The 11,080-nt window shown below is 58.8% G+C and overlaps 1 protein-coding gene across 1 annotated transcript; it reads right to left on the bottom strand.

The window, feature by feature from the left end:
• Positions 1-1,041: 1,041 nt before the first annotated feature.
• On the bottom strand, positions 1,042-10,078 carry SERPINH1 (serpin family H member 1). Its single transcript, XM_053925364.1, has 5 exons — positions 9,907-10,078; positions 5,769-6,439; positions 4,628-4,726; positions 4,288-4,520; positions 1,042-2,007 (listed from the first exon to the last, which is right to left on the bottom strand). Exons 2-5 carry the CDS (start codon positions 6,394-6,396, stop codon positions 1,705-1,707), a joined length of 1,263 nt encoding a protein of 420 aa, XP_053781339.1. The 5' UTR covers positions 6,397-6,439; positions 9,907-10,078; the 3' UTR covers positions 1,042-1,704.
• Between the last annotated feature and the right edge of the window lie 1,002 nt (positions 10,079-11,080).

The raw sequence follows: 11,080 nt of genomic DNA, 5'->3' as shown, positions 1-11,080 counted from the left end.
TTGAGCAGACATTCAAATTCTAGATCAGCAAAGATCTAGAAGAGCCCCTTGCCAGGCAGAACAGCTAGTGCAAAGGCCTAGAGGTGGGGAACACATATGGCATGTCAGGAGACAGAACAATCCAGGGCACTGGAACACAGGGACCACTGAGCACACCTGTCATTGTCTCTAAGTCACTACCTCTAGATGAACCCCCGGAGGTCACAGATCTAGTTTATTGGGTCCACAGCACAGGACAGCTATGGAGCTCTGAACAATTGTTAAAACTCCATTGTAGTAGTAATGGGATTAGTCAGCTGGCCTTTCTGCAGCCCCATTCACATCTTAGAGGACTCTGACTGGGTTGCCCACTAGGCAGGGGCTCCTCCCTGGACCAACCCCCAGGGGAGAGTTGTTGAGAGGGAGAAGTGCCCAGAGGGAGAGACCTGGCCGAGGTCACACAGCTAGCAAGCAGCAGAGATGGGGCTCAAATCCAGTTTCCTCTGCTCCTTTGCCTCTTCTGCCGTGGGTCCTCTGCCCCATACACCCCACTCGCCCTCTCCCTCCCTGAGCAGCGGAGTCACAGGTGCTGAGGATCTTGAGAAGGAACCAAAGTGAGGATGATGTCGGGTCCCTCTTCTGCTACAAACACAAACACAGAGCAAGGATCCCACCAGCTCCTTCCCCCCAAAGCACTGCCCAGTCAGGCAGCCTGAGCTGGTACCCACCGGCCCTGGGTATGGATGAGGTCAGCTTGAAGTGGAAGGTACAGGGCTGAGGCCTGGGGGCTTGTACAACAGGACTGGGATGCCCTGGGCTCCAGGTCCCACACCATCACCCTGACCCTGCAGCCACCTCTCCAGGGCAGCCAGGGCTGAGAAGCAACCTCCTGACTGAGCACCTAGCAGGCCTGTCACGCAGTGTTGTCTGTGGTCAGCTGCCAGCATTTCACAGCCTGATGGGGGCTGTTGGTAGCAACCTGGCTTAGCAGGAGCAGCCCATGTCCCCAAAAAAGAAGGACACGGGCATCTTTGACCCAATCATCTTCATGCTCCAACAAAATTTCATTGGAAAAGTTTTATTGAAAAAAAATAATTGTACAAATAAGTTTTTGGTTTGACAGCAACAAAGGCTCATTTTCTCCCGTCCCTCCCCATCTTTGAAAATCTATTAAAGGAAGAAAAAGTTCATCCCCATGATGCCTGACCAGAGTCTGCCCAGGAGCACCCAAGTATTTCCTGATCCCAACTGGGACCAGGGCTCCTGTGGGGGTGCCTACCCCAGGGGCAGCAGCACCTAGTTTTACAGTTGAATGGAGTTGGGAGGACACTAGGACAGAGCTGGGGCAGGGCTGAGGTGGTGGTAGTGTCAGAAAAGGAGGGCCCACATTCCGTGAGGGCTCGCCTAAGCCCCAGCTCGATTCCGTCTCATAGGGGAGAAAGCACTTGGCTATAAATATGAACACTGATTGAGGACAGGAGGGTGGGGCATGACGATACTGCCCAGGCCCCACAGGACGTGAGACTGGGCTCAGCACCGTGGGATCTGGGAGCCCGTGTCCAAGCGAAGTGAACCCTGCTCAGACACACAGGGAGCCTGCTGTTCCCCGCCCACCCACCCCATGGACACCCAAGGTCGGTACCTCAGCTCACCCCACCCCCATAGCACCCATGTGTCTCAGGAGCCTGCAGCTGCCTCCTGCCATCCCACACCCATCCCAGGGCCCTACAACTCGTCTCGCATCTTGTCGCCCTTGGGTCGGACCAGGCGCCCAATGAACAGTAGGGAGCCAGTCTGGGAGTCTCGAACCAAGAAGATGAAGGGGTGGTCAGCGTAGAAAAGCTTGGGGCTACGCAGCTCCTCACGCCCATAGATGTCCTGGTCGAAGGGGTTGCCCTCTGTGTCCCACTCGAAGGCAGTGGCGTGGAACACACTGGCCAGGTACAGGTCCTTCTTGCCCGACATGCGTGACAGATCGGCCTTGTTCTTGTCGATGGCCTCAGTCAGACCTAGACTGGCCAGGTGTTTCTGTGGGACCAGGGGTGCCAGGTGAGGCCACTGTGGGCAAGTATTGTCATGCCCCCTACACCTTCCGAACCTTCACCCCCCACCCACACCACCCACCACCTCCTACGCCGTCTGTTCCTCAGAGCCAAGGTTACCATTCCCTGGCCACCTTCCGTGTGCCGGACACTGCGTGGGCACATCACTTCTCAAGGCGACCCTTCTAAGTACTTGTGATCTCCACTTCAATGAGGAGGCAAAATGTACCCCTGGCCCTGCCAAGCAATCTTGACCAGTGCCTCCCCAAGTAAGGGTCGTCCGTGAGCAGCCAGCGTCAGCACCACCTGGGAGCTCACGTGAATGAAACGCACTTTCCCTGACCCCAGCCCGGGGCCCCGGAAGCAGAATCTGAGGGCAGACCCAGAGCCTTTCCACACACAGTCTTCACACGCTTTAGGCAATTCTCAGCCCACTGAACTTTGGGAAAGGCTGATCTAAGGACATTATGGCCACAGCACACTGGGGTGTAAGACCTTTCCAGAGTGAAATGAGGTCTAGGATCTGCTTCAAAATACTGTGGCGGGGGAAGAACGGGTGTAGAGATGAGCCCTCACTGCTCATGTATGGATGATGGACGAAGCTAGGTGACAGGTACAGGGGGGTCCCTTATAATAATCTTTTTAAAGTATTTTATACATTTCCACAGTTGAAGGTTAAAACGAACATCCACAAACACATATACACAGACACACCCTGTCCACGGCTCTGCACAGCCCCTGGAAGCCAAGTACAAGCTCTTTCACCTATGAACTGTGCTTACACCACAGCCTCACCCCACCCTGTTCTCCATTCAACAGCCTCAATGAACAACCAGCATCCCTGAAGGCATCTCGATGGCTGCCCTCTCTCCCCACAGGACTCTTTAGATACCACATCACCTGGGAAGCCTTCCCTAGCCCACAGGACTGGAGCCATGCCTCTCGGGGCCTCAATCTCCCTGCCCTCCCTCCGTCTCCCCTCCCTGGCTCAGACCTCGCCTGGGCAGGGCCGGTGTCCAGGGCTCTCCCTGGTTCTCAGTAAGGGACTGAGGCCACAGGAAAGGACTGTGGGCGGAGTGCACAGCAGCCTCCAGGGCCCAGGCTCCTGCAGGGCAGTCTACCTCCCCAGCGTGGCCAAACAGGCCCTGGGGCAGGCGTTCAAGGCCCAGCTATTCCAGTCCCGATGACCTTGCGCAAGTCATCCACTTTGAATTTCCCAACTCAATCCACTCTATGGGCTGGTGGGAAGTGTACACACCCAGGGCTCCAGGAAGACGCAGTTGAAAGAAATGAAGAAGGGTGGCAGATAACAGCCACTGCAGAAGACGGGGCTGGGGAAGAGCAGGGACAGGTCAGGAGGGAGACAGCGATAGCTCCTCACCAGACACCTCAGCGCTACCTACAGTACAGACCACTGAGGCTGCACTAGTCTCCGACGTGCAGCCCAAACCTCACTTCAACTCAAGCTTACTCTCCCACTCTTTCTCCGCAGCAAGTCTGAGTCAGTTCTGTGGGAAAGAGGCCTGCCAGGAAACCATGCCTGGCACCCAAGGCAGGAACGAGATGAGAGTCTTCCCTTTGGAGACGGTAAAAAATCTCTCTCCTTACTGACTCAAAGGCCACCCTGAGTTTTCACGTTGAGGACTGACTCAGCCCCACCACTGACTAGCCGCAGTGACCTTGGCGGGTCACTGCTTCTCTCAGGCCACTGGTCGGGAGGGAGAAATCACATTGAGCAGATAGGTTAAGTTTCCAGCCATCCCAAGTGACCACGCTGAAAGCCAAGATCAGTCTTCTACTGCGTAGGGGACAGTCCACCAGCTTGACGAGTCCCCGTGTAACTGCGGGCACCGCACGCGCTCACCAGCCGCACAGGATAAGGACACGGCTTAGTGCCAGATGTCTGAGTCATCGGTTGGGTGACTTTGGATACGTTATTTAACCTTTCTGAGCCTCAGTCTCCTCATCTGTCAAATAAGGTTGATAATCGTAAGGAAGTTGTTTTTAGAACTAAGAGTTTAAGACACGTGGAGTACTCAGAAGAGTGCCTGGCACACAGCAAGTGCTCAGCTCTATTCAGGTACCGATGTTATCATCATCTTCCCAAAGGCAGGGCCTATGCCTCCTTCACCCGCTAGGCCCACAGCAGGGCCCAGTACTGCCTGCGCACCCAGAGGGGCTCAGGACAGACTTGCGCTGGTGCATGGGTGCCCCGAGTACCCCCCTCCTACAAGCCTGGGGACCCCTGAGTTGGGCCACCCCCTACCTGCAGGTCGTGGGTCACCTCCACCACACCCTTGGGCAGGGAGATGGCAACAGCCCTCTTCTGCATCTTGCCCATCCAGGTCTTCAGCTGCTCTTTGGTCAGCATCTTTTCAAGGCGCTCAAGGGGCTCCACGTGGTGCGGCATGACGATGAGGAGGCTGGAGAGCTTGTGGGCCAGGGGCATCTCCACGATCTGCAGCTTCTCCTTCTCGTCGTCATAGTAGTTGTAGAGGCCTGAGAAAAGAGCAGAGGGGGCGCTGAGCACGCTGTGGGCAGTGGTGGGCCAGGCCCCAAGCACCCTTGGACCCCTGCCTTGGCCCCCCGCTGGGCAAGGCGCCTACCTGTCCGGTGCATCATCGTGACGCCCACGGTGTAGGAGCGGGTCACCATGAAGCCTCGGCTGTCCACCATCTTGTGGTGGAACCTCTCATCCCAGTGTGCTGTTGGAGGAAGCAGGGCGCAAGGTCAGAAAGAGATGCCCCTTCCCTTGGGGCACAGCCCTCCCCAACCAGTCTTCCTGCCTCTGCCGCAGCCCACCTGCCCCCACCCCACCCCCAAGCTTCCAGCCCAGAGTCCACGCTTCCTGGCTCCCAGTCAGGGCGAGGCTGTTTCCACACGGCAGGGAATCCCTCAGGACTCTCAGCTCAGGCACGGCCACATCCACCCTCTGCCCTGGTGCCTGTGGGCCGTTTGGGCAACACATGAGCTGGACGTCTCACCCCACCTGGTAACTGAGGGGCCTGTGCCCTGGGCAGGGAGGCCCCCAAACTACCCTTAAGTCTCATCTGCAAGACCTCTCTCTGTGGCCAGAAACGTGACCCAAACCCATGCGTGTGTGACAGTGGCCTGAGCCCTGCTCCACCTCCCCACCTGATCTGTGTTCAAATCCACTCTCAGCCTCTGACGGGCTGAGACCTGTCACTCCTCCCACCTCGGACCCCTTATTTGTGAAAAGGGGGTTACCTCATCCTCACAGCACACTGTGAGGAACAGCGGTATCCACACAGGTAAACAAAAACGTGCATTGACCCCAAATCATCTTCAGTTCAATATAGATGTACCTGGGCCTAAATCCTAGCTGAACCTGTTCCCTCGCCTGTGAAATGGAAGTAACGCCACCTGTCCCCAGGGTTGTTCTGAGGATTAGGCTCGACCACAGGTGTGGGGCCTTTCTCCAGCTCACGACTGAGACAGAAGTGATTAGTGAATTTTATTAATTCTAAGACAAGCAACAGCACTTTGTTCTGATGAAACGGAGTGGCAGCACATCCTCTGGAGTCCGTCTGCTGGGCTTGAGTCTCTGTCCCATTCCTTCAGACGCAGTGCTGCACCTCTCTGAGCCTAATGTCTCGTATGTGAAAGGGTTTAAGAACCGTGCTCGCCTCCACGGTTGCTAAGAAGGTTCAACGACAGGCAGGCAGGCCCTGAAAACCGGAGGCCCCGCCCCATTCCGCTCCCCCTGCCCCACCCCTCTGGACTCACGCTTGAAGAACATGGCATTGACCAGCAGCGCGCCATCCGTGCGCTCCACCTCCTTGGTGACTTCGGGCAGCTTGCCATCGGTGGTCTGCGAGGCCCACTCATTGATGGACTGCAGGGCGCTGCGCTTGTCGCGGAAGTTAATCTTGGAGTGTTCGCAGTTGTAGTGCTGCTTGCTGCTGCGCACGAAGTCCTCCGCAAAGCTCACCGAGCTGGGCCCGTACAGGCGGCTGCCCAGCTTCCAGGTGACATTGCGCGCGGTACTGTTGCTGAGTGAGCGTAACAGCTCACCCAGGCCTGTGTGCACCTCCTCGTCACGCAGCTGCTCAGCACTCAGCACCGCCTTGGCCTGAGAAGCAGTTGTTGCCTTGCCGCCCAGTGACACGAGCCCCAGGGACGAGGCCACCACCAGGGGCGACAACAGGATGTTCTCCACTGCCTGGTCCTTGGCCATGGCCTGGTAGAGGCTGAAAGCCAGGCCAGCGCTGCGCTCAGCCAGTGTGGCTGCCTTGGGGCTCAGCTTCTCAGCAGTGCCAGGAGCAGCTGCAGCCTCAGGTTTCTTCACCTCGGCGGCCAGGGCCACGGCCACGGCCAGGAGACAGAAGATGTTGGTGAGCAGGAGGGAGCGCATGGCTGGGAAGTGGGTTGTGTGCACCACGGAGGACCTGTGAGGGCTGCAGAGAAAGCAAGGCCCTGAAGCCCTAGGCATCTCTTCCCAACCACCACCCCCTGCTTTCCGGTTGCCACTACGTTCCCTGGAGATGGGACCAAGAATGCAGAGTTCTGGGGAGCCCAGACCTAACTCATGGTTGCCAGACCAGGGGGCCCTCAGTCTGCCCACCTCACAGAGTCCTGCTCTGACCTCTCCTCCAAAGCAGGTTTCCTGAGAAGGCACCACATTCACCCTGGTGATCTCCTCCCCTGCACTCAGAACGCAGACTGGCACGCTCTTATGCATTATTTCCGTTCCTAACTAGTCTGCGACCTCCAGGAGGTTAGGAAACCTGGCCAGCCTGGCTTCCCGCTATACCCCCAGTGCCCAGCACACAAAAGGTCTCAGCTGTTCCCAAAGGAGCAGAAATCAGGGCCACTTAGCCAGCCCCAGGGTCCTCAGTTTGTATAAAGTTTAGTTCTCAAATTATACCACACTGGGGCCCTTTTCCAGTGGGAAAAAAGGTGGCAGGTGGACTGAGGGTCTGTGTGTAGCCGGGGTGCCTGGGCAAAGGACGCCGTGTGGGACAGAGCCAGAGGCCCGTTCCTCCCCCACGCCTTTCATTCTGCCCTGGACGTTAATGATTCTCTGGCTGGCTCACCCATTAAATGGGGGAGGCCAGATGCTCCACTCTGCTGCCCCAAAGGTGACTCGTACAGTGTGTACATGCACACCCATGTGCGTGTCCACCCCTCTGAGCCTGTCTCCATTGTCCAAGTTGTAATTGCTGCCCATCTGCTCACAGCCCCTGGAGTGATGGGAAATCCCCAGGCCAAGAGCTGGGTTGGGTGGGGAAATAGGTTTCCTGAGAGGAAGGATAATGGGGGAGGGGGTAAGTTACAGCTCAATGGAGCAGCAACACCCCCTCCCCTTCACCACAGGCAGGCCAGATGTGTGTTCAGTGTCCCAGGAAGCTGGGGACAGCCACTGCCACACAGGCCATCTGCTTTGTGGCCTCAGGGATACTGTCAGGTCCCTCTCCAAACCAGAGGCCCCTAGAACAAGCCTCACTCCTCTCTCTGGGGCCTCCAAACAGAGCAGTCTCTCCACATAGCACATTTTCACACACCCCCACCTTCAAATCATTATCTGCCTCTACTTTATGCAGCAGGACAGAGCAAAGGGGAGTGTTGGAAAGGAACCCTCGTGGAGGCTGGGACCGACTTTCCACTTTCCATCCCCTGACCCTGCTCAAGATGGACGGAAAATTCAGAACACTGGTGGAAGACTCTCAGGACTTGGGCCTGACTGCGGGAGCACTGGGTTTGTGGGAAGACTCTACCGCTGCAGCCACCCTGTGAGCCCAGGCGGCATCCCCCAACCCTAGGCTGCCCCCTCTGTCAAGGTGCAGGGCAAAGGAGAAGCGAAGGGTACATGGGGAGAGAGGGAAGGCCTCTGAGATCCACAACTGCCTGAGTGAAGGCACAAGAGAGATCTACACCCTAGAGTGGAGATTTCGGAGGTCCTACCCTAAAGTACGGCGTGGGGATGAGATAGCTCAGGGCCTGGCCGCCCTCTTCCCAGCCCTTGCTCCTTTCCCACCAGGCCTGGAGCCTCAAGGCACTGACCATACAATTATTGTACAAACAAAGCCACTCAGGAGAGTAGAATGAGGACATGAGGCACATGGTGACCCTCTTCAAAGGCTACCTCTCGTTCAGACAGCGATGCCAGAGTTCAGACCCCTGAAGAGGCCACCAGCATGCCCTTGGGAGACAGCCAAGGAGCCCAGCACACAGCCCTGCCGACGTGGCAGACACGGTCTTGACAGCCCCCACCCCAGCCGCCGGAACCTCAAAGGGCTGGGAGGGGCTTTTCAAGAAAGCTCCAAATGACTAGTTTGGGATTCCTCAGGCAGCCGCACGGCTGCGCAGCGCTCCTGCTCCAGTGACGTGGCAGGCTGGAACTGAATTATCTCCCACCGCCAGAGGGGCGCTTCCAACCTGGGAAGCAGGAGGTCTGGTCAGGTCTAGGGGTGCCAAGGCGCCTCCTTGCCTTAGCTTCCAGTGCACATACGGGCCTCTGCAGGGAGATGCGTGGCAGTGGAGAAGGGCTGCCTGTTAACCCTGCAGCAGGAGCGGAGGAAGGCACGTCTCTGCAAGCAAGCAAACCTCCCACAGCCCAGCCCATGTTGTCAGGGAGAAATCCCAGCCCTTAGGCCAAAGTTAGACCATTTACAGGCCCTCGACGAAAAATACACCATCAGATGCCCACAGTGAGGCAGACTGAGTTGGGACTGGATTTGGGGGTTCTGTAAGAAACAGAGAAAGGAAGCAGCTGCCAGGGGGGCCACCAGAAAGGGTCTCAAACACTTGACGGGGTCTAAAGTACCTTGAAACTGCCTCACGGGGAGGTCAATGCCTGCCTTTTTCATTCTGAAAGAAAAGAGAGGAGTGAGGAGGGCGGGGTAGGGCAGAGCTGGGGCGGTGGAGAGGAAGGGCCTGGAGGGCTCAGCCCCCCAAAGGGACCCCATCTACAGCCTACAATGCCCTGCCCTGCCCAGGCACGAAGGCAGGCCTCTCTAGTCCCCGATCTAGGGGGACCGTGGAGATGGTCCACCTCACCGCAGGGTGGGAGAAACGGAGGGATCAGGCCTTCTAGCACAGGGCTCCTTCCTCCTAGAAGCCCCCAGAGTCCCTTCTGCGGGCTGAATGTGGTGTCTTGTTTCACAGCCAGTAAAAAAAAAAAAATTTCTGCTGGGAATCCTGGTGACCAGAGACAAAAGGAGGGGACGGGGAGGCCTCAGGAAGGGGGGATGGGCAGATGAGCCAACTGAGGACCGGAGGGTGTGGTTCCGCCCAGAGACTTCCAGAGAACCAAAGCCCCGTGATTTGCCCCGGTCTCCACCAGGGCCCTGCAGCCCAGAGGGACCAGCCGGAAACCTGGGCAGAGGAGGGGCCAGGCCTTCTGGCCATGCTGTAAGCTCTTTCATTCCTCTTCCTCCACTTCAGCCGCCCCGGGAATGTCCTAAGCTGGGGGCAGGGAATCCCGGCCTCTAGAAGTGGACTTAACCCTGCAGTTACTCCACCAACCGGGAGGCGGTGGGCAGAACTCCAAGCCTCGCAGTCAAATCCCCTCCGCTCCCCTCCGCACCCGACCTGCACAGCCGGCCCGGACTCACCCCTCCCCACTCCCTGTCCCTGCGAGGGCCCCGTCTCAGCATGCTGGCCCCGGCCCCACTGTGTCCTCTCGGCCATCCCACCCCTGCCCCAAACTTCACCAAACTTCAGTGGAACCCTGCGCTCTTGCAGGACCCTCCCGGTGCCGCACTCCCCGACCGGCTCTGCTCTCCGCCCTCAACCCTCGGCTCGCCCGACCACTGCCCGCTGGCCCCGGGCTCTCGGTCCGAACCCTGCAGCCGCCGCCAGAGCGCCGGGCACTCGGTCCGCGGGCTCCCCGGGCGGGCCTCCGGGGGCCGCCGCCCCTCACCTGGGCCGGCCGCGCTGGCGCCGGGCGGGAGGACCAGCGCGCTGGAGCCGCGGACGGATTCCACTCCCCGCCGCGCGGCGTAGCCCCCGCGGTATTTAAGGCGTCCCCTCCTCCCGCCCGTCCCGAGAAACTTCTGGAAAGTTAGAAAAGCTTCCGGAGGGCGCCCGGGCTCCGCCAAAAAAAGCCAAAGACCTCCCCCAGACCGCCCCGGCCCCCGCCCCCGCGCTGGGCGGGCAGCCTCCCGGCCCCTGGGTCCTACTGCCCCGTCGTGGGACGGGCGCGCGGACCTGCGGGGGGTGCCGAGAGCCCGCGTCCCTCGGCTCGGCGGAGACCCCGGATCCTCGCGGCCCTGGAGGTCGGGGTGGGGGGAGTTCTGACTGCCGAACCGGAGGGAACGCACAGCTACAGGGTCCGGCTTCCCCCCGAAGCGCCGCTCCCACGCTCAGGGTCCCTGCACCGGCCCCTTCCCCGCGGCCGCGCATTCCTTCCAACTTCCCATCCCTGCCCTGCTGGGACCGGGCCGGGAGTGGAGCCACTGCCCCACACCCTCACCCTTGCTTTCGAGCCCACTTTGTGGGGTCCCCCTACACGGCCTCTCCTCGGTCGGGGCCCCTCTCCTTTCCATCCGCAGTTTATCCCGAGCACCGTGGAGACTTCAGTTACCACCCTGAAAGGCAGAGCCCTCGCCCCGGAAAGGCTTGGAGTGATAGAGGCACAGATACAGGGGGGCATCGGGGGATCTGGCGGGGCTTGGAGGGGTGCACAGGAAGGAAAACCCGGGCTGTCCACTAAGTAATGTGCTGTGTGACCCTAAGCAAGTTGCTTTCCTTTTCTGGGCCTCAGTTCTGGTTGTGAAATGTGGCGCTAAGTCGTTCCTTGCTTTCTTCTCTGCCTTTGCCCTTGGTCATCCCTGCCGCCACCACCACCCCCTGCCCCGCCCCTATCTGGGTCCCCTCCCACAAGTTCCAGCTCTCACTATCAACTACTTCCACCCCTCCCTCCCACAGCGGATAGCCCCTTGATACAGGAGCTAAGCTGAGTTACTCATTTTTGTCCTGGGTTCTGAAGACACAGCAGAGAACAGGACAAATTTCCTGCCCCCTCCCCCATCCCAAGGAAGTACATCCTGAGCTGGGCATGTGAATGTTAGCGGGGAACTCAGGAAAGCGGGAGG

This window comes from Desmodus rotundus, chromosome 5, assembly GCF_022682495.2.
Source record: "Desmodus rotundus isolate HL8 chromosome 5, HLdesRot8A.1, whole genome shotgun sequence".
NCBI classification, from domain to species: Eukaryota; Metazoa; Chordata; class Mammalia; order Chiroptera; family Phyllostomidae; genus Desmodus; species Desmodus rotundus.
Note: the sequence above shows the minus strand (reverse complement) of the source record. Positions and strands in the feature narration are given on the sequence as shown.

Bases quoted from the DNA above. Each gene is read 5' to 3' on its own strand.
- SERPINH1 (XM_053925364.1), bottom strand. From the start codon at position 6,396: ATGCGCTCCCTCCTGCTCACCAACATCTTCTGTCTCCTGGCCGTGGCC. The intron at 4,727-5,768 runs GTGAGTCCAGAG...TTCCTCCAACAG, and splicing joins CAATGCCATGTTCTTCAAGC to CACACTGGGATGAGAGGTTC. The intron at 4,521-4,627 runs GTAGGCGCCTTG...CTCTTTTCTCAG, and splicing joins CACGATGATGCACCGGACAG to GCCTCTACAACTACTATGAC.